General features: G+C 55.8%; 1 protein-coding gene across 4 annotated transcripts in view; it reads right to left on the bottom strand.

Moving 5' to 3' along the window:
• Positions 1-759: 759 nt before the first annotated feature.
• Positions 760-21,980, bottom strand: part of USP4 (ubiquitin specific peptidase 4) — a 34,884-nt gene continuing 13,663 nt past the window's right edge. Inside the window, exons 5-22 of one of the 4 annotated variants that reach the window (XM_059664742.1) lie at positions 21,816-21,961; positions 21,632-21,693; positions 18,471-18,611; positions 17,640-17,757; positions 17,209-17,382; positions 14,492-14,650; positions 12,587-12,811; positions 11,538-11,621; positions 10,573-10,667; positions 7,954-8,145; positions 7,050-7,138; positions 6,247-6,474; positions 4,832-4,902; positions 4,531-4,649; positions 4,157-4,306; positions 3,229-3,332; positions 1,307-1,395; positions 760-1,058 (exon numbers count right to left, since the gene is read on the bottom strand). In XM_059664742.1, the coding sequence (XP_059520725.1) occupies positions 897-1,058; positions 1,307-1,395; positions 3,229-3,332; positions 4,157-4,306; positions 4,531-4,649; positions 4,832-4,902; positions 6,247-6,474; positions 7,050-7,138; positions 7,954-8,145; positions 10,573-10,667; positions 11,538-11,621; positions 12,587-12,811; positions 14,492-14,650; positions 17,209-17,382; positions 17,640-17,757; positions 18,471-18,611; positions 21,632-21,693; positions 21,816-21,961 (2,408 nt within the window). In that variant the 3' untranslated portion in view covers positions 760-896. Of the gene's footprint in view, positions 1,059-1,306; positions 1,396-3,228; positions 3,333-4,156; positions 4,307-4,530; positions 4,650-4,831; positions 4,903-6,246; positions 6,475-7,049; positions 7,139-7,953; positions 8,146-8,963; positions 9,059-10,572; positions 10,668-11,537; positions 11,622-12,586; positions 12,812-14,491; positions 14,651-17,208; positions 17,383-17,639; positions 17,758-18,470; positions 18,612-21,631; positions 21,694-21,815; positions 21,962-21,980 lie in introns of those variants that run through there. The other 3 variants (XM_059664744.1, XM_059664743.1, XR_009448627.1) reach the window with 3 other exon arrangements.

Raw genomic sequence — 21,980 nt, 5'->3', positions numbered from 1 at the left:
CCCGCGGCTGACCGCCCCCCGCCCCCCGCGGAGAGCCTCACCGCCTGCAGCCGCGCCCGCCAATGGTCAGCGCTGGGGCGTCGCACGCGCCCCAACCGCCGAGGCGCAGGTTAAAGGTCAGACCAGCCCGGCCTGTGCCCGTCCCACCCGGAGAGAAGCCGCCTGCCGCCTCGGGGCTGCGGTTGGGGGCTGGGAGCGTGTGGGAGGGGCCGGGCCGGGCCCCAGCGGAGCGCCCAGGCCGAGGGCAGGGGTCTCACTTCTTAGCAAGATGGGGGGCTCTTTCCCAGCAGACACCTCCCAGGAAGGCCGGCCTTCCGGTCCGACCCCGGCAGAGGCGGGTGCTGGGCAGGGCCCAGTCTGTGCGGACTTGAGTGGCCGCTCACCAAGGCCCTCGGTGCGGGAGTTCAGGGCGCAGGGAGGAGGGAGCAGGGAGGAGGGAGCAGGGGCGCGGCAACAGGACAACAGGACAGCACTGCGAGGTTCCCCTGAAGACTGAGGGGCAGGCGACCCCACCACCTGCACTTGGGGGAAACGCCGAGATGACCGATGGCTGGAACACAGACCCAGCCGAGGGAGGGGGTGTTTGCTGGGGGGCCTCCGGGGGTGACCAGTGGTGGGCAGCTGCCTCCGCAGCCTCCTGACAGCTGTGCCTGCGGCGCCTTGGGGTCCATCCACCCCGCACGGCGCCCACCCCCGCCGCAGCTCACAGGTCCCACGGCCGTCTCACCACCGACTTAAAAAGGAAAATAATTCAGCCTCTTGACATAACCCTTCTGAACAAAAGGGCTTTTTTTCTTCTGCTCATAAAAGAAGGGAATTTCCTCATCTGGTTTTTAGACCAAACACTAGTAGTCTTCAGGGGGGGGTCAAAGGTGTGCCGGGTTGGGGGGGGCAGGTCAGTTGGTGTCCATGCTGCAGGCCGCCTCCTCCCCCAGGCCCTGCTGGGAGCTGCTGGGTCGCGTTCCTCCATCGGAGGAGCCAGGAAAGCCGGCGAGGGAAGGCGTCGTATGAAACTCATCGTCTCGACGTTGGTAAAAGAGCACGTAAGCTGCTTTTGTCTAAAACAGGAGAGGGGAGACGTCCATTACTGGCTGGAAAATCACCCGTTCTGCCCAGTTTCCCTGTCTCACTGTTGAGCTCGCACTCAGGGATCTGCCATGCTGTTACTCATCTTTCATTGTTATAAATACATGACTATCTTTGTGCATAAAGCTTTCCCCAATGTCACTTCCTTCGGACAGATTCCCAGAGATGGGATCACTGATCAGGGAACATGAAAACCACGGGGGGAAGCAGGCTCACTCACCACTATCTGATCCTCGGAGGCCAGGGACACGTTGCTGTCGTCAAAGTAATACCATTTCCCGTTCAGTTTGTTTTTCGCGTGCGCGGTGTCTGCCAAGCCAAAAGGAAATGCTCTAGCCGCCACCAGAGAGCTGACCTGGCCAGCTGACCAGGCTTGCACTAAACAAGACTCCAAACAGTGAAAAATACAGACCCTGACACTAGAAGTAATTTACAGCTTGTGTCTTAACAGCCAAAAATAACTCATTCCATTTTAAAAAGCTCAAAAGGGCTTGAAGAGGATAAAAATGGAGCTGTCAAGAACCAACACTTTAATTTTGGGAAACAATTTTAAAGGGTGAACCCCCTGTCCATGCCCAGGATGTCTACTGCTGCCCTCTGCCTCTGAAGCCTGTGGGCAGACCCGGGGAGGGACACTGGGCATCTGGGGTGTTGGCAGAGCTCGGATGTGGACAGACTTCAACCCATCTTTCTCGACAGCTGTGAGTCAAGAGCCCGTGGCTGGGTAACAGCTCCTCACAGTGATCCAGCAGCCCTCACAGACAACACTTCCTGTCTTGATTTTGTGCTATTTCTAAGCAGATGTGTTTACAACAGCAATGCCAACAGCCATGCCCAATTCCTGCTCCACCCAGGCTCCCAGAAATGACAGTGCTGAAATGGAACTGGCGCCTCCATGGCGTCCTCTCCTGGGGTCCTCACTGGCTGTGGTGGCAGGAAAGGGGCAGGAGGAAACAGCTCCTCACCTCCCCATTACGAACACCTTTCCATAAACGGGTAGAAAATGGACCCGCTCTTTTCGCTAAAAACGCAAACCCACACACACAGAAGTTTTGGGAAACACCGCAGAGCAAGGAGGAAAAAGTAAAATCAGCATCTTGGTGTGTCTCCTCCGAGGCTTCCCCAACCCCAGTTTCCTTGCCTTTGGTTTTTTCTTTTTTTTAAAATATTTTATTGATTTTTTACAGAGAGGAAGGGAGAGGGATAGAGAGTTAGAAACATCGATGAGAGAGAAACATCGATCAGCTGCCTCCTGCACATCTCCCACTGGGGATGTGCCCGCAACCAAGGTACATGCCCTTGACCAGAATCGAACCTGGGACCCTTCAGTCCGCAGGCCGACGCTCTATCCATTGAGCCACACCAGTCAGGGCTGCCTTTGGTTTTCACGTAGTTGTGACACCACCTTCCAGAAGGATGCGATTCTGTGGTTTCACAGCCTGTCACGGCATTTCCCTTTACTGTGCTGTGAGATGGACAGCGTGCCAGCTCCTGATCACCATGCTGTTACTGGTTCTTCACTGTTATAAATACCCAGAGGCCTTCCCCTGGGCTGCCGGCACCGGCTTCCCTCTGGCACCCAGGACCCGGGCTTCCTTCGTAGCCCCGGCTTTGTCCAGAAGGACGTCAGTCTAATTAGCATATTACGCTTTTATTATTATAGATGAATATCTTTGTGCATAAAGCTTTCCCCAATATCATTTCCTTAGGACAGATTCCCAGAGATGGGATTATTGGATTAAAATATGAAAATCAGCCTGGTACGGTGGCTCAGTGGTTGAGCATTGACCTATAAACCAGGTCATGGTTCGATTCCCGGTCAGGGCACATGTCCGGGTTGTGGGCTCGATCCCCAATGTGGGGCGTGCAGGAGGCAGCCGATCAATATTCTATCTTATCATTGATGTTTCTCTCTCTCCCTCTTTCTTCCTCTCTGAAATCAATAAAAGTATTTTAAAAAAGAGTATGAAAACCAAAATAATTTTGCAAATGAAGGGGCAACTGTATGGAAAAGGCCTGAGGCCCATGGAGCTATGGAACACAAGTGCTGAAAGGCCATGCCTGGCAGCAGGAAGGGGCTCGAGAGAGCTGACGGGCAGAGGGCATTGGGCGATGTTAGAGGGGACGGATGCCGGTACTTACAGTGGCCAACCCCCATGGCTCCATAATGATTGGAGACGGCAATGAGGTCATACACGTACGGCCTTGCCGACGGGTCACAGACAAACTCGGACATGTTCAGACCTCTAAGCACAAAACACAAAAACAGCCTTAACGACATTAAACTTAGAGCAAGTCAGGGTGACCCAGCAACCCCCTTATGCAGTGGACTAGACCCGAGGGAGGCGCTCCAACCCCCGCTGCAGAGGGATGAACACGCAGGACAGGCCTGGTCTGTTCTGACCGCTGACCTGCTCAGGCTGCAAAAGAGAAGCCTCGCGGGGAGCCCCAAGCCCAGACCAAACGGCGAGGAAGCTCTCGCACAGACCAGGCTGCAGGACTATGCAGAGATGGCGGTCACTCTCGAAACTACCAGCGGAGCCTTAAACGTTGAAGCTAAACCACAACAGGCCCCATAAAGCTTTATTCCCATATTTTATTTTGGAAATGTCAAACATACAGAAAAATTAGGAGTTTTCCAAAAAATATTTAAAGCTCACCACCTAAGTTCTTCCATTGACACGCCTATATGTGGGCAAATACATGTCTCTATCCACCCCCTCCGACCCCCAAAGCATTTTAAAAACTGCCTCTTGTGGTGGAATCCTATCTTGTTGTCTTACTTTCCTGTGTCAGTCTCACTCTGGACTCTGGGACCTGAGAGGACCCGAGGAGACAGCCAGTCCCCCTCCCTGCCTGGGACAGGAGCGTGGTGGGTCTGCGACCCCACCTGCAGCCCCAATAATCCCATTCGCCCTGTGGGACGAGGGGGAGGGCAATAGCTGAAGCCTAACCTCCCGGAGCCCAGCCACACCCCCCCTGCAGCCAAGTCTTTGGTGGCAAACCCTCTGCCCATCAGCCCAGCTCTCCTCCTGTTTAATGTCCCCGTGACACCGAGTCCCGGACCCACCTGACCGGGAATTCCACGACCGTGTCGAGCTTGTCCCTCCAGTACCGGCTGTAGGAGAAACGTTTGAGGTGCACCACCAGGATCTTGGGCAAGGACCACAGGTCAAACTTCTTCGTGGCCTGTTGATGCCTCTTACAGTTGGGACAGTACCTGAAGGGAAAAGGGAAACCTCCATTGGGGGAGGCAGGGAGCGAGGCCACGGGGCGCCGCCTGGAGGCACTGCACAGCCCACACCCCTTCCAGCGGCCCTAAGTCACCTTCCCAAACGGGGAGGCTCTCTCAGTCTGGAAAACACAACCCACAGGGAAAGGTCTGTGTCGCTGGGTCGGCGCCGTCAGTGACGTGCACATGCGAAGGGCCGGGCGGGGGCCTACCAGGGGTCGTGCTCCCCGAGCGTCTCCATGGTGGTGAAGAGCTCGATGCAGTCCCGCAGGGCCATGGCGGTGCGCTTCTTCTTCTGAGGCTGCAGCATGCTCACGTGCTTCTCGAAGGCCTGTGGGGGCACAGCGAGTGCTGCGGGGGGACCAGGCCTCCCGGCAGCGGCGGCCTCACCCGCCGCCATGCAGCCTCGCTGGTGCCGCCACTCGGCCCGAAGCAGAAGCCGCCGCGGAGCCCACAGCGACCCCGGTGCCCAGCCAGAGCAGAGCCTGCGCCGCCCGGGCCCAACGGGCCTACCTCAGACTCCTGCTCATCGTAGTACAGGCTCCGCGCCTCCGCGTCCCAGTCGATGGCCAGGGTGGACCGGGCTGTGGGGGACCGAAGTGTCGCTCGTGAGTGACGGGCCGACAATGGGAGGAGCTCTCAGGTCACACTCAGGCTGCGCACCAGCGCGGGCCGCCATCACCAGCCACTGCCAGGAGCAATGCTCTGCCCTCAGCCAGCCAACTCCGAACCCCTGGCCCCACATCCTTCGGCACAGATCTCCTCACCGCACAGACAAGCACCACGGCAGCTAACCACATAGGGTTTGAAAGAACGGAGAAACAGTGGCCGGATTTGCCCTCCGGCCTTAACCGTAAGAAAACCTGACCAGGTAAGACTGACACAACTATTTCAGACGCTGGACATGGGGCAGAGAAAGCCTGCCACCCAAGGCGGGAAACAAACACGGAGCTGCCAGTGGCCCGCCTCCTGCCTGAAGGCATTTTCCAGGCCCCAGTGTGGGGGTGGAGTGGGGGGGGGGGGGGAGATTGCGCTGAGGAGTCAGACTGGAGTTCCAGAAAATCGCTAGAAATTGCAAGACAATTTCTAAAAGGAGAAAGCTGCCCAGAGAGAGAGAGCTGCAGAGAGAGAATGAGCTCAAAAAGATCTCAATAAAACTGTTATTTAAAGATTTTTAAAGAAGTATAGCAAAGGAGAAGAGCTAGCTAGCTCAAGGACCCAGTTCCTCCTCCTGCGCAGCTGCCCTCCTGCCCGTGCAGGCGTCCTGTCCCTGTGCTGTCACACACGACGCACATCCGTGTGGACCCTCTTTCTGTCCGGAGGGCAGGCCCCACAGAGCAGAAAGCCGACAAAACCCATGACCATCCCCTAGCTGGGTCACAGCCATGAGCATCCTTAAGGAGCAAAAGAGAAATGCATCATTCGCCCAAGTGAGCCATGTCCGGGGAAATGCTGCCACCCAGGAGCCTGCTGGGAAGGGTGGAGTGGAGGGAGGCGCGCTCCCCCTGAAGTGGTCGAGGACGGAAGAGCCTGACCAGCAGGCTGTATGTGTGTGAACATGTGTGCCTATGTGCACAGTGTCTCTTTTAATAACTTGTTTACTGATTTTCGAGAGAGAGGACGCAGAGAGGGAGTGAGAAACACTGACTTGTTGTTCTATTTACTTATGCCTCCATTGCTTCTCTGGATGAGCCCTGACTGGGGATCGCACCCACAACCCTCACACATGGGGACCCACGGACCTCCCTAGCCAGGACCTCAGCGTCTCTTAAACAGTCTTTGGGGAGCTTCAGAGAGAAGCAACACCCACGTCTGTTCCTGGAGATACCCGGAGGCCATGAAAACCCGAAGCAGTAAGTGCTGAGCAGGTATTTTCAAACAGATCCTGGGTCCCCAACGAGCCCGCCTGAAGGAGAGGCAGCGCTTACAGCTGAGTTTCAGTAGTTTCCCGTCGGTTGCGAGTGAATTGATGTCGGCCGTCCCGTAGGCGTTCACGAGGCTGAAGGTGAAAAGCCGTTGGGGGCAGGGCCGGCCTGGGCTCTTCCGCTGGGTGGTCTCCCCCCGGTCGCTTCCCAGCTCGTCCTCCCAGCTGCCCTCGGGTTCGGAGAGCTGCTCTTTGCCTTCCTCCAGGTGCTCCATCTCCTCCTCGTCTTCCCCTGGCACACAAACAAAAAGTCTCCTATACACAACTTGCCACTATGTCGATGTTAACATTTTATTTAGTGTCTAACTGTGGTATTTCCTTCCAGGTTTTTGAAAAAACTTTTTATTGATTTTTAGAGAGAGCGGGAGAGGGAGAGAGAGAAGCCTCAATCGGCTGCCTCCTGCACGCCCCCTACTGGGGATCCAGCCCACAACCTGGGCATGTGCCCTGACCCGGAACCCAACCAGCAACTTCTTGGTACACAGTTGACACTCAACCACACCAGCCGGGCAAGAAGCACCTACTTTGTAATCCCAACGGATCAGAATCAAACCCTCACTCTGTCTCCTGACCTTGGGCAAGTCCCGCTCGGCTGCGTCTGCTCAGCTGAAGCCAGGCCCACACGCCTAGGCAGAGTCCTCGAGGGGCCCGTGAGACGGCGGGCAGCAGCAGGGGCCTCCTGAGTCTGCTCTCCAGGCAGAGCCCCCCACCCTGCCCCCCGCCCAGAGCCTCCGTCTCTGTGCACCTCTGGAATGGGGAGGCCCGGAGGGGCTGGTCGGCCAGCTCCACAGCGTGGCCAGTGCTCACCTTCACAGCTGCCTCTGGAGCCATTGCAGGCTCCGGGCTCCAGGGGCGAGCTGCCCACCTCCTCGGGCAACGGCTGCTTTATGTAGCGGCTTGAAAATGAAAGAAAAATGGTCAGCTGTAACATTTATGTATTTTTCTCCACTACTCACCTACAGGTAGTTCATCATGTATGGAGTTACCCACAGGCAATTTCAGTAAAAGGCTGTAAAACCACGTGGTGGCTCAGCACTTGGAGAGGCTGAGAGGAGCCGAGGACAAGGGGCCTGGCTCCCAAGTCCCTGCAGACGCCAGGAAGCTGTTTTCCACGTCACGTGGCACCGTCACTTTCAAAAGCATTTCCCAGTGACGTTCATTACCCGCTTCAGAATGACAGTGGAATGCTTCAAAAATTTATTTTTTTCCCTTTATTAAGATATTACAAATGTTCCTTACCCCCCTAAATATATTTCTTTATTGATTTCAGAGAGGAAGGGAAGAGAGAGAGCTAGAAACATCAATGATGAGAGAGAATCATTGATTGGCTGCCTCCTGTACGCCCCCGACTGGGGATTAGCCCGAAACCCAGGCATGTGCCCTTGGCTGGAATCGAACCCGGGACCCTTCAGTCCGCCAGCTGACGCTCTATCCACTGAGCCAAGCCTTCAGGGCTCAAAAATTTTATTCAAATACAAAATGCAACCGAAGCACTAGACTCCCTAACGCAGGTGACTGACAGCTGTGACAAACATGCCTCCAGGGACAGGAGGAAGCGTAGGCGCCCCGAGTCATGGTGCTGAAGATGTGCCCCATGCCCACAGCACCTGCCTGGCCCTCCCAGGGGCTGGCACGCGGAAGCATCGCAGGCGCTCGGGGACTGCGCCTGCACTGATTTCAGGTAACAAGCAAAGCGTTGTCCTGAACCAACCTGATCCGCTCGCACACAGCCTGGTACAAAGACTCGAGGGTCAGCGTGTGCTTGGGGACCGACAACAGCAGCGGCTGCCCATACAGCACCGCCCCGGAGGAGGGGCTGGACGGCCGGGACTTCCTCTCCCTGAAGTAGACCGGGAGCGTGACGCATTCCGAGCCCTCGGCGCAGGTGCTGCAGACCTCGTACCTGTCAATCACATAAGAGGGACGGTCAGGAGCGGGTCCCCCGGAGCGACAGAGATCTGAGCTGCAGCTCCACGGTGGCCATGACTATGGTGACGGGACAGAGCGCACTTTAGCACAAAGGGCAGAGAATCCATGTTCAAGGCGACTCTAGAGGTTGGTCCCACGGAGGGTCACTACGCAACCGGGACTCAGGGCTCATGGCCTCCTGCCCCAGCCACAGCCTGTGGTCCCTCAGCGGGATCAGCACAGCCACCAGCTGTCACCCGGCCCAGCATTCCAACACAGACACACAGGCCCGGCCACCAAACGCATTGTTTGCCACCAAGGAATTCAACTTTTAAAAAAGCATTCTCAGTGCCCTGTCCTTTAATAAAACAAAATAATACACAAGATGTACACCTAGAGTATCAGCCAAAGACCCTCTATTTCTTTTTTTTTTTTTAATATATTTTATTGATTTTTACAGAGAGGAAGGGAGAGAGATAGAGAGTTAGAAACATCGATGGGAGAGAAACATTGATCAGCCGCCTCCTGCACACCCCCTACTGGGGATGTGCCCGCAACCCAGGTACATGCCCTTGACCGGAATTGAGCCTGGGACCCCTCAGTCCGCAGGCTGACGCTCTATCCACTGAGCCAAACCGGTTTCGGCAAAGACCCTCTATTTCAAATGGAGAAGCCAATTTATAAAATGAATTGCTTGTCATTTTTGTTCAAAAACACTGAAGTAAAAGAATCATTATCTAAATTTTCAAAAAATCAGTGATAACCAAAGAAACTGGTAAATACAAATCAATGATTTTGAAAAATGTGTCTTACTTAGTGAATACATGGGACTGAGGAGATTTAGATGTTTTATCCTGGAACAGATGTTACCAAAATTGCTGGCAACCGACTGTAGTCTTTCCCTCTTCCTATAGGGGGAGACACAAACTTACTGATTCAATTTTTGAAAACGATAAACACACAATCACACAAACACACCCCTCCCCAGATGCCTGGCCAGCGTTCTGGCTACAATAAATGTGTTTTTAAATCTCACAACAAGTCCGAGGTGCGCTCTAGGGCAGCGGTCGCCAACCTTTCGGACCTCAAGGACGCCCAGTGCTCTAGGGTAAGGCCCTGGTGGTCTAACATCAAGGTCACGAACCAGGCCTTGGAGTGAGGCTGGCCCAGACTCCAGGTCCATCCTGCCAGTTTCTGGCTGCTGTGACCAGGCCAGGCCCCTAACGTCCAAGTCTGTTTCCTCAGTGGCCACGCCATCCCCCGCCTTACGGGGCCAGGTGGCAGGCGTCCCTCAGCAGTACGGCACCACATGCTCAGAGCACCAGGTGCCATGGTGTTTTCCTGAGACAATTTTCAATGCACCTTGAAAACAACGGGCTTTCCTGTGGTTGGCCCTCAAGCCTGTGCAGTTCCCTTCGTTGACGGGGGTCTGCCAACCTCCTCACGGGCAACACCCAGTTCTCAGCTCAGCTGTGTACAAGCCTTGGTTTCCAGTAAGGACTTGGGGTCAGAAATGGACACGCCCTCAGCTGCGGCCCAGGATGAGCCTCAGGCCCTCCGTTTGCAAAGTGAGGGAAGATGCTCTGAGGAGGGAGGCTGCCCGTGCAGGTGGGAACAGAGCTAGGGTCGGGGGCGTGGTCGAGGGCCATTCGTTTAGAGCCACCGAGGCGTCGCAGGGCAAAACACAAGGGAAGGAAAGGCCTCTGCCGTGGGGTGCACTGCTCACCCGGAAACAAACCAACAAAACCCTAACACCCTCTCCACCAAAGGCGGGCGAGCGAGAGGAAGGAGACAGCAGGTAGGAGGCGGGGGCGCAGGCCCGCTGACACTCGGCGAGGGGGGCGCACAGAATTGCTACAAGGGCAACCCCGAAGCAGGAGGAGCTGGGAAGGCCAGGGAGACCAGCTGGGGTTGGAGTGTGCTGTCCCCACAGGAACGAGGAAACTGAGTCTCAGCTCAAAGCCTCTGGAGCTGAAAAAGGCTCTTTAAATCAACCCCGTCCCTCGCCATGGCACCAGCCTCAGCGGCCAGGCCTGTGGCATGGAGGGAGGAGGAGCGCTCCCTGGACATCCTGTGTCTTCCCAAGGCCCCTCCCGCGCTGGGCCTGCTCCTGAGAAAGGCATCTCTGACAGCACCACCACCTGTCGGACCACTGGATAGCAAAGGCCCTCTTCTCAGGTAGCAACTGCTGACAAAAGGCTGTGTTCATGCTGAGAACTATCTGGAATGTCTGGCTCTGAAGGCCCAGGAGGTGCTTAGCCCGGATGGCTGCCCGCAGTTCCCTGACACCCACCTCTGGCACCCAGGGGTGAGGGCAGATCCACACGGGCCCCAACTGCCAGAATCCTGCTCGGGAGACACGAGCAGGGAAACCTCCAGACTGTTTCCTGGGACCCTGCAGCCGACAGCGCTGAGTACTCACACGAAAATGTCATCGCGAGGCATGATGTGGTTTAACCCTTCATCCATTTGGAAAATTTTGTGGAAGCGATGATTGTACACATCTGTGACCACCATCTAAGAATCAACAGGAGCAGAAGGATTACAGGACGGATTAAGAGCACACCTGCTTCAAACCGAGGGACAAAGGAAAGAAATGTGCGTCCAGAGAGCGCACCCTGTAACCGACCCGAGCTCAGGGCTGAGGCCCGCGGGGGAGCGGCACGGCTGCACCAGCTAAAGGCACGCTGGCCACGTCTGACCGAGTCCCCCGTGGGCTCTGCCCGAGAGGCAGGGTGGGTGGGTGGTGAGGACGGAGACGGGAAGTCGTCCAGAAGTCTCTGACGTGTTCTTGGGCCGGAAGTCTCCAGACCCCCTCAGCACAGGGCAAGACGGACCACCCACAGCACCACCGCCTGGAACCAGCAGCGGAGCAAGGGGAGCGGGAGGAGCGAGGGCACTGCGGGCTCGGAGCGTCCGGGAAGGGGCCCTCATGCCCGGGAGCGCTTCGCTCGGCCCACCTCCAAACCAGCCCGGTCAGCAGGAAGCCCAGCTCGGGCAGTTGTTTCTAAACACAGATTTCTGTCGAGAACATCACAATGTCACACAGACACCAGAGTTCGGGGCAGGAAAGAACTTCTACCCCCTCTTATAAGGGAGGTTATAGGAAGGGGTGGCAGAGCTAAGAGCAGAGCCCTTCTCCTGGCCTCCGACCACGGCTAGTGCGACCCCAGTGGAGGAGAGCTGGTGTCCCCGGACAGGTCCGGGAGGGAAGGTCTCGGCAGCAGTGTGCAGTCAGCAGGGCCAGGGTCCTGAGCATCCAGGCGCCATCACCTCCGTGCTAGCCAATAAGAACCACCCCCCAAAAGTGGCTACAAGGTTGAAAACAAACTCCAAAGGACTCTGAAGTGCCCCCACCGGCTGAGGGCACTGCCCGCCCTGCCTTACGTTTTCTGCAGCAACGCCAGACAGCCGGGAGAGAGCCTCGCACAGGTCCGACACGGCGCCCATCAGCGGCACAGTCACGCGGTACTGCAAAGGCGAGACGGGGGGTGAGGAAGAGGCAAGGGCGCACCACAAACGGCAGGAGATGAGCCGGAAGAGCATGCATGTGGGAGGGCAGGGGTGTCCTTCCAGGAACAGTCTACAGCGAGGACAGGGCCAGACAGGTGGCCAGCAGAGCCAACAGGCAGGGCTTCTGCACCAGCACCTGCTCACTGTCCAGACAGAGCACAGGTGCCGGGCCAACTCTTTCCCTCTGAACACAGCTCTATTCTATGTATTTATTTATTGTTAATGTATTTCTTATTGATTTCAGGGGGGAGAGGGAGAGAGAGAAACATCAATGCTGAGAGAGAATCACTGACTGGCTGCCTCCTGCACGCCCCCTACTGGGGATCGAGCCTGCAACCTGGGCATGTGCTCTTGACCAGAATCGAACCCAGGACCCTTCGGTCTACAGGCCAACGCTCTATCCACTGAGCCAAACCAGCCAGGGCAACACGGTTTTATTTTATTCTTAACCATGTTCTTCAAAGAACTATTAAAATTATACAACTGCCAAGCAGCCCCACATGCACCTTTCTTTAGAGATGGAGAAACGAATACCAGGAAACTCAGTACTGTCGTGCAGTGAGCCACCTGGCCTTTTGTTCCAGCCAAGCTCTCCTGGCTGACTGAGGGGGAACCTGACCAAGAAAGTGCCCTGCTTCTGAGTCCCAAACGTTCAGATTCAAGGACCACCTAGCAGATGAGCCAGGCTCCTGCAGCTGAATGAAGCATGGGGAAAGGTGGCAGAGCAGCCTGGAGCCCTTCGCCGAGGCTCTGAATAATGGGGTTCCACGAAGGCCTGATGGAGGCCAAGGGCACACTTAGGCAAGTGCCAAGGGCTTTCCGTGGCAGCTGATGAGCTTCTGCTGAGGGAGATGGAAGCGGCCCCACTCGGGGTCTGGAAACCACTCCAAACGGAGGTGCTGGGAGGGTGCCCAGGCTCTCACCTGCACAGGTCTGCAGCGGGGGTCAGCGGGAACCAGGAAGACCTCCATGACGCGATCTTTCTTCAAGGGCAGCGGGAGAGTTAGATAACAAAATGGGTCAAAGGTCACAGAAACCTTAGCACATTCTGGGCAAACCAAAGTCGATTTGAAGAGACCGTGGAATGTATCCACAATCACAGAGTCATTCCTCAGCCGATGATTCTCCCAGGCCTCCTTGGCCACCACCTGAAAGAAAAGAGAAAGGAGACATGACACTGACAACACCCTCAGTCCTCTACCCCAGCGTCCACAATGATTCACAGCGAAACCCGAGACGGAGCCCTGGGGGTGTGGCTCAGCTGGCTGGGGTGTCCTCCCAGGCAGGAGCCCTGGGGGTGTGGCTCAGCTGGCCGGGGTGTCCCCCCAGGCAGGAGCCCTGGGGGTGTGGCTCAGCTGGCCGGGGTGTCCTCCCAGGCAGGAGCCCTGGGGGTGTGGCTCAGCTGGCCGGGGTGTCCTCCCAGGCAGGAGCCCTGGGGGTGTGGCTCAGCTGGCCGGGGTGTCCTCCCAGGCAGGAGCCCTGGGGGTGTGGCTCAGCTGGCTGGGGTGTCCTCCCAGGCAGGAGCCCTGGGGGTGTGGCTCAGCTGGCCGGGGTGTCCTCCCAGGCAGGAGCCCTGGGGGTGTGGCTCAGCTGGCCGGGGTGTCCTCCCAGGCAGGAGCCCTGGGGGTGTGGCTCAGCTGGCCGGGGTGTCCTCCCAGGCAGGAGCCCTGGGGGTGTGGCTCAGCTGGCTGGGGTGTCCTCCCAGGCAGGAGCCCTGGGGGTGTGGCTCAGCTGGCTGGGGTGTCCTCCCAGGCAGGAGCCCTGGGGGTGTGGCTCAGCTGGCCGGGGTGTCCTCCCAGGCAGGAGCCCTGGGGGTGTGGCTCAGCTGGCCGGGGTGTCCTCCCAGGCAGGAGCCCTGGGGGTGTGGCTCAGCTGGCCGGGGTGTCCTCCCAGGCAGGAGCCCTGGGGGTGTGGCTCAGCTGGCCGGGGTGTCCTCCCAGGCAGGAGCCCTGGGGGTGTGGCTCAGCTGGCTGGGGTGTCCTCCCAGGCACCAAAGGGTTGAGGATTTGCCTCCCGGTCATACCCAGGTTGCAGGTTTGATCCCTCGTCGGAGTGCATGCAAGGGGCAACCAATAGATGTTTCTCTCTCACATCAATGTCTCTCTCTCTCTTTCTCTCTCTCTCTTTCTAGAATCAATGAAAAACGTATCCTCAGGTGAAGTTTAAAAGGAAAAAAGCCCTGATGGACCATGAGGCAGCTCCACGCCCAATCACACAATTGAGGTGTTGAGAGAGAATCTAAGGAAGCAAGGCATCGGCCTGGCCTGTGAGGGAGACATCGGCACTGGGAGCACTGCGGGCACAGACCTGACCGGGCCAGCACTGCCTCCGCACAGGGCTTCCCAAGCTCCAAGCCCTTCAGTGAGCCTTTAGCTTCTAGTGGCTTTTCCTCTAAGATGTAAATGTACTTTAAAGTATCCATATTGGTCATTCCACTGTGACAGGGTAACTTATACACTGAGTTCCCTTCTCATAGATCAGAAAATCAAGGTAAGAAGTGTAAACGCCCTAGTAATATTATAGAAGCTATTCTGAGCGCACACCCTGGCACTGCCCAGTTCGGCGCCCCCGTCTCCACGTCACCAGTGAAATGATATCCAACTGACTTCGATATGAAGACGCCATGAGGGAGCAGGAGCGGCCTGAGCAACCCCCTTGCTCTCTGACCTGGAATGCATTTCTCTACCGGAAGCCACGGCCACATCACCAACGGCAACAGGCCACCAGGCCCCGGCACCAATGCTCAAAAGAACCAAAGAGCGTCCCTGCGACCCTCACTAGCAGGCAACGTCTCTGGAAGACGATGTTCAAAAGTCGCCATGACTCACCGCGTCTGGCCGCCCATTGGCGTCCTGCAGCTCCAGGTAGGGCTTCTTCTTCACGCGGTTCAGGTCTTCGTGCAGCCCGTCCAGCAGGAAGGCGAGCAGCTCCTGGGAGTCCTGCTGCTGGTAGCCAGAAAACTGAGGGGCGAAGCGGCCCACCTGGGTCTACGACAAAGCAAGGGCATCGGAGGGCAGAAGAATACAGTCAGGGAAGTCAGGCAGGAACCTGTCGTAAAACGTAGCTCTGCAGCCCTGGCCGGGTTGGCTTGGTGGTTAGAGCGTCCACCCGAGTACCGAAGGGTCTGGGTTTGGTTCCCGGTCAAAGGCATGGACCTGGGATGCAGGCCCAGTCCTGGCCTGGGCCGGGGCATGTGCAGGAGGCAACTGATTGATGTGTCTCTCTCACATGGATGTCTCTCTTTTTTCTCCCACCTTCCTTCCTTCCACACTCTCTAAAAATCAACGGGAAAAATATCCTGGGGTGAGGATTAAAAAGAGAGAGAGAGAGAGAACAGAAAGCGCTGCAGTGAGCTGGGACAGGAAGGGGCATCTGACTGAATAGCCCGATTAATGCCTCCAGGGCCCGAAGGGGATGGCAGTTCTCACCAAGAGAGGCCTTGGGTCAGAAAGCCGGGATGACAACGGCTCTGGAACCTGGCCACTGCCCAACAGAAGAGCGAAGGTGGCCCCTGAGCAGCCCACCTCCTAGAACGGACATGAGTGCTGCTCCAACGTCTCTGGTTCAGCCTCCGGAAGAGCTTGACAAAGGGTACACAGCAGCCCTGCTGGCCTAGCAAATACCGTGTGACCTACACGGCGATCCTCAGAGTGCTCCCCACCGGCAACACCAGCCTCGCCGGGCAGCGTGCCGGCAACGCACATCCCAGGCCCACCCCCTGCAGAAGCGGAGATTCTCATGAGCCTGAAGCTGGAGCCACTGCCCTACCCTGTGCCAACAGCAGAGCCACCAACCACACGTGCACTCAGATTTAAATTAATTAAATACAATAAAAAATGCAGCTCCTTGTTCACCCTAACCACATTCCAAGTGCCTCATGGCTCCCACACCCCACAGCGCAGAGGGATGTCCGTCATCGAGGAGACTCCTTGCGCCCCTCATCTCTCTAACCCGGGGGGGGGGCAAACTTTTTGGCTCGAGGGCCACAATGGGTTCTTAAACTGGACCGGAGGCCGGAACAAAAGCATGGATGGAGTGTCTGTGTGAACTAATATAAATTCAAAGTAAACATCATTACATCAAAGGGTACGGTCTTTTTTTTTTTTTAGTTTTATTCATTTCAAACGGGCCGGATCCGGCCCGCGGGCCGTAGTTTGCCCACGGCTGCTCTAAACACTGCTGTTCATCGTCTGTTGACGTGAGCACCAGCCCAATGTGCTGTTACCCAGCTGCAGTCTCTCTCTGACTTACTATGTGAAAATAACTTAATTACATTTCCCAGGAATTAATGTGACCATGGGGATGAAAAGAATTAGTTTTCAATTTCAATGAACCATCTAAGATTTAACTTTTTCAATGAACTAAGGTGCTATTCATGTTTCCTCCTGGAATCAAAACGATGCCTGTCTTTACCATGTGCTTCATGAAGGCTCCTGGAAGCCCCGGGTGCAGGCAAGAGGAGTTCCCACGTTTCAAAACATGGAGGCAAGGCACTCCCCCCAGCAGGAAACACATTTAGGGCAACGGGACGACCAAGTTACTCCAAGCACCCACTGCCGTTTGCCCATCTCCTCCTCAATTTTCTTCTTTTTTATTTTTTTAAGATATTTTTATTGATTTCAGAGGGAAGGGGGAGAGAGAGAGAAAGAAAGGGAGAGGGGGAGGAGGGGGAGGGAGGGAGAGAGGGAGGGAGAGCGGAAGGGAAAGAGAGAGAGAGAGAGAGAGAGAGAGAGAGAGAGAGAGAGAGAGAGAGAGAGAAACATCGATGCGAGAGAATCATCAATCCACTGCCTCCTGCATGCCCCACACTGGGGATCGAGCCCACAGCCTAGGTATGTGCCCTGAAGGGTAATCGAACCACTGAGCCACACCAGTCAGGCCTCCCCAATCTTCTTTCACTGCCCCTCACCTCACCTTCCAATAATGCCAACCCCATTCCTAACTCAGGAGGCCCAACTCAAACCACTGTGGGTACAGGTTCCCGGCTCAGAGACCTGGGAGCAGCTTCAGATGATACTGGAACTCAACGTGAATTTTTATGGTCCGGCTTAAGCTGCTGTCTATTTAAAGGTCGGCACCACAGAACACAGCATTCTGAGCAACCAGCTGATAAAAGACTTCTCAAGTACCCCAGCCCAGAGGTGGGGCTGAGGTCACTGAAGGTAAGTGCACTAAATGGCTGACCAACAGGAAAGAAGTGTCTGATCAGGTGGTGTTCCTAGTCTCAGATTCCATCTTTTTAAAAAGTATATATTTCTATTGATTTCAGTGAGAGAGGGAGAGGGAGAGAGAAACATCAATGATGAGAGAATCATAAATCAGCTATCTCCTGCACGCCCCACACTGGGGGTCAAGCCCGCAACCCAGGCGTGTGCTCCAACTGGGGATTGAACCATGACCTCCTGGTTCTTAGGTCAACACTTAACCCCTGGCCCACACTGGCCAGGCTCAGATTCCATCTTAATCTCAAAATGCAAGCAAAAGAATGCCTCGTGACCCCATGAAACTGTCTCCCCCACGTGGGGCGGGGCAGACACCGGCCGACCTTGAACATGCGAGGCGCCACGTGAGCATCCCTCCCGGACCACATCTGCTTGATGAGCTCTGCGTAGGCCTCTGCGATCTCGCCCTTCATCCCCAGAGGGTTGTCTCTGTTGATTTCGGCCTCATACTCGTCTCTGAGGAAGTAGTCCGTCAGGGGCGCGGTGTTGCTCAAGCACTGAAAGAGAGCAGGATCGGCGCTCACACCCTGCGGGAGGGCACTCAGAGGTCCAGGCAGACCCCGTCCTAAAGGGCCAACCAGGGTCAACGCCAGCCGCAGGGAGGACTCAGCACATTCTCCGAAAGGCTCCCACAGGAAGGCACGGCCTCCCGAAGGCCACGCTGGTGGGTCACCTTGCAGCTAACCCCCAGGTGATGGTCTCAGGCACTCCTACCCATGTCCACACTAGGTCACAGGCTGAAGCTCCCCCTTACCTGCAAAGCAGAGTTCATGAAGCAGGTGTTCCCCAGGTTTCCAAGTCCACAGAGCCCGGGTTGGACATGAGACGATGGGGGCTCCTGACAATTATACGAAGCAGAGAAGCCAGATCCACTGGAAAACACAACCCACATCACCAATAAAAGCGAGCGCTGCACACACGCCCTCAGGACGCCTTTTAGGGCTGTGCCAGGGCCTCTCGAATTGTCTGGTAATAACCCCACGAGACAAGCTCTCTCTCCTCCCCTCTGCAGGCCCCCCCCCCCCCCCCCGCCATTGATGTGACAGGAGAGCAGGTGGTGAGCACACCCGAGGAGGACAAACGCTATGTGAAGTCTCCACTTTCAGGCTGCGGCAAAGGCTAGTTCTGGATCCTCCCGAAGGCCAGCTGCCAGGTGACTTCAGGAGAAGAACACCGTGGCTACCGTGACCAAGAGCTTGCACCTGCACCACCTCCAGGCCACACTCAGTCTTGCCTGCGCCTGAGAGCGAGTCCACCCTGTCTGTGCTGTGGCAGCGGCTCCTGAAACAGGCAGGGCTCTCCCACAGCGAGCCACCCCCTCAGAGCCCCTCTGCCAGAGGCCAGCCCTTCCTCTCCCAGTGACCCCATGACCACCAGTGACTTGGGCTGTGGGACCACGCCAGCTGCTGGGAGAACAAACAACCGAAGTCAGTATAGGCGGCACCTTCACTGTGAGCATGGAGTGGAGCGAGAAGCCACACGCGGCAGGTTCCAGTGGGAACCCTGGGCCCGAGCTTAGTGCAGCAGCGCAAGAGCTCAGAAAGGACTCAGAGGGAGGGAGCCGAGTGAAAGGGCCTGCTCTTACCCCCTGCCGACACCGGAGCTGTGCATCCCAGAGGTGTTAGTGCTATCACCATTTGCAATGGGAGAGGCAGACACAGAGGAATAGGGACTCGCTGATGGTTTTGGAGAGGTAGTGAAATTTCTGCTAGGCGCAGTGCTTGATCTGGGAAAGAGAAGCAGAAACAATGCTACTGACTTTTAGCAAAAAGCAAGCCCTATTTAATGCCTTAGGTCTCTTCTCAAGAAATACATATCCTCTTGCCCGGCTGGTTGGCTGAGCGGTTGAGCATCGATCCATGAACCAGATCACAGTTCGATTCCCGGTCAGGGCCCCAGCCCGGGTTTCAGGCTGGATCTCCAGTAGGGGGCGTGCAGGAGGCAGCCCATCAATAATTCTCTCCCATCATTTGATATTTCTCTCTCTCCCTTCCTCTCTCTGAAATCAATGAAAACATATTTAAATAAATAAATGTTCTCCATATTCAATTATTTAAATTGCAAGAAGCCTATTTTCAAGAAATTAATTGGTCATTCAACCGCCTGGTCACGCACTGAGTCTTTCAGGAGGATAAACCACAAGTTTGATCCCCATGAGCTCCCCTGAGGTTGAAGTCACCAGTGAAAGACAGAGAGACAGCACAGAGATGAGTTACCCAAAGTACTTGTCCCAAACTCAACAGCTGGCCCTAAGCACACCGGACAGAAACGGCAATGTGCTTTCCCTTCGCAAGGGGAGTGCTCGTTTCACAAATTCACCAAATGTGAGGAGCCTATTTCAAACTCCTACTTCAACATTTTCACAGCATCTTAGTTTACATTTATTCCCACTTCCAGGTTAATTCAAGAATTGCCCCAAATAGTCAATAGATATCAATTTTATCAACTTTCTACTAAAATCCATATAAAAATATGCAGAAGGAGAGTGAATCATTCTGCACTGTGTCAAATGGTACAATGATGGCTTTCCTTCCAGATGTGGTGTTATTTTTAGAGTGCAGAAACCAATGAGAGCATGCAGTCACAGCACGCTGCCCAGCCTCATGGGAGCTGGTGTCAGCCAGGGTCCCTGTGAGAAGAAAGCGACATGTGGCCGGGTAAGGAGTGACCCTGTCTGTAGCCCCGGCAGCCGTGGGCAGAGGTCAGGAGACCACCGGGGGCCCAAAGGGAACTGAGTTCTGCTCCACACTCTGAAGTCCCAGCGAGGGAGAGGGAGAAGGGGCTCCCAGCCTCTCACCTCCCACCTTCTCTGACCCTGACCACCACTTGCTGTGCTCACAGAGCCTTATCCTCACGCTGCAAAGGAGTCCCAGAACTCAAGACCGCTCGTGAAGGGAGCCCCATCCGAGCCCAGGGCACTCCCTGCCACCACGCAGCTGACCCAGGCACCGTCTCAGGTTTGTCCCCTGGGTGCAGGCAGCCCGTCTCCTACGCCAGCAGAAAGTCACTGCCCAACGCGGGTCTGATGTCAGGGGTGGAACAGGTACCACAGGAGCTGATGAAATTCTGACATACAGGACCTCTAGGTGTGTGGTCTAATACTCCCCTTTGTAGTAATTATTTACTGGTTATTCTATTACCTTTAATATTTTTTTTAATTTTAGAGACGGAAGAAGGGAGAGACAGAGACAGAGAGAGAAACATCGACGTGAGAGTTACACTGATCGGTTGGCTCCCATACACACCCTGACTGGGGATCAAACCTACAACCGAGGTGCATGTCCTGCTCAGGAATCGAACCTGTGGCCTTCCAGTGCATGGGATGACGCTCCAACCCACTGAGCTACACTGGCCAGGGCTATTCCCTTGAACTTCAAATAGCAAAAATCCTTATAAGCCAATTACAAATATCCAAGACCTGTCAATTTTCAGGTTGAAATTAAAGAAAAAAAAACACAAAATTTTATTTGACAATTGATTAAAATATTCTAGAAAATACTGTCAGTAATTTTTAGAGTAAATTCAGTTGAAAAGAAACCCAGTGATGAACATACATAAGGATACTGTTGGATTTGCTCAAAAATGTACATGATACAAAGTCTTTTTAAACTACACCCTTGACAAACAAATCAAAAGCAAGACCCGTGTGCAGAACAGTGACTGGTGTCCAGGAAAGGCTTGGGCAGCCATCTGTGCTCAGGCACTTCAAAGCACATGCGGGGCACTGCAGGCGGGGACACAGGCAACTGCGGGAGACAGCTGACTCTCAGGTGCACCTATTAGGTGAGGGAGACCTCACTCTCTGTTGTGCATCTCCTGCCACCAACATGCTGGAAACACAGGCCACACCTCCTAGAAAGGGTCCCTCTGCTCCTGAAAGAACTCCGGTCTCCCGGCCCCTTTCCACCAGACAGGTCCTGCTTCAATCACGTCAGCTGGCCTCAATGGCACGTCAAGCACGCCGAGCCCAGCGGGAGGCCCTGGGACACACGCAGCCTGCGCCCCTTGCTCTGCTCCCCGTTCGCTCCTCAGATGCCCTCCAGGCTGCACGCTGCTCATAGGATGAGCCCCCCGAAGACTAATCTCAGTATCCGGAGCCCTTGTGGCCTTATCACTGCCTGCACAGCCCCCTCAGCGGTGCCCTCCCCACACCAACACTGGTCACCCGCATGGGCGCGCACTCACATCTCTGCTTCAGGAGCACCAGCCCCTTCCCCGCTGCGCAGGCAGCCTTTTGAAGGGGACTGCGAGTCGGCAGATGTGGCTCCGTGGTTGAGCATAAACCCATAAACCATGATTCTCAAAGGAGCTATGAACCCATCACTAGGCAGTCACTGTCCAAGGCCTGACTGAGGAAAGGGAGCAAAGACCAACGCTGCCCCAGGACCAGCAGAACACAGACCCTGCTTCCCCAGCCTACGCCATAAGCCAAGTCCATCCCTTCCTTCTGCCCCTTCTCGGGACATGCAGAGCGCCACACCCGCATGGGCACCTCCTGAGACAGAGGTGCCTGAGCCTCGACAGAAACAAAGCCACCTCCTGCCTCACTCACAGCCCCGGACCGCTTCCCATGGACGCTGCCCAGATGCTGCCCAGCAAAGGCTGGCGCCTGCAACCAGGACGACAGACTCTGGCTATAAAGTCAAATACATTTTTTCATCCAAGAAACGTTTCCTCCGCCTGGTAACTGCTCAGGAAGAGTCTCTCACACCTGTGCCCCGCCACGCGGCAGGAACGGTCACTTACTTGGACTGCAGGGTCTGCCTTGGCCACGTGCCATCCTCATTTTGGGGCTCAATGACTAGCACCTGAGAGGAAAGGAGAACCCCATGTGGAATGTGCGGCCCACCTCCCTCCAGACATGCTCAGAACCAGATGCCTGGCACGCTCGCCCCAGTGAGCCGCCGGCTGGGCGGCCGGGCCCGCCTACCTGGCCCTGGTACAGCCCCGCGTCCTGGACGGTGTTGTCGAGCTTGCTCAGCGGCTCGTAGGTGTTGCTCATGTACCTGTTCCACAGCCGCGTCTCCCGCTCCGCAGGGATGTTGAACAGCTTGCGCATCTCCTTCTCGATGGTGGCTGGGGACAGGCGGGCAGG

This window comes from Myotis daubentonii, chromosome 14, assembly GCF_963259705.1.
Source record: "Myotis daubentonii chromosome 14, mMyoDau2.1, whole genome shotgun sequence".
NCBI classification, from domain to species: Eukaryota; Metazoa; Chordata; class Mammalia; order Chiroptera; family Vespertilionidae; genus Myotis; species Myotis daubentonii.
Note: the sequence above shows the minus strand (reverse complement) of the source record. Positions and strands in the feature narration are given on the sequence as shown.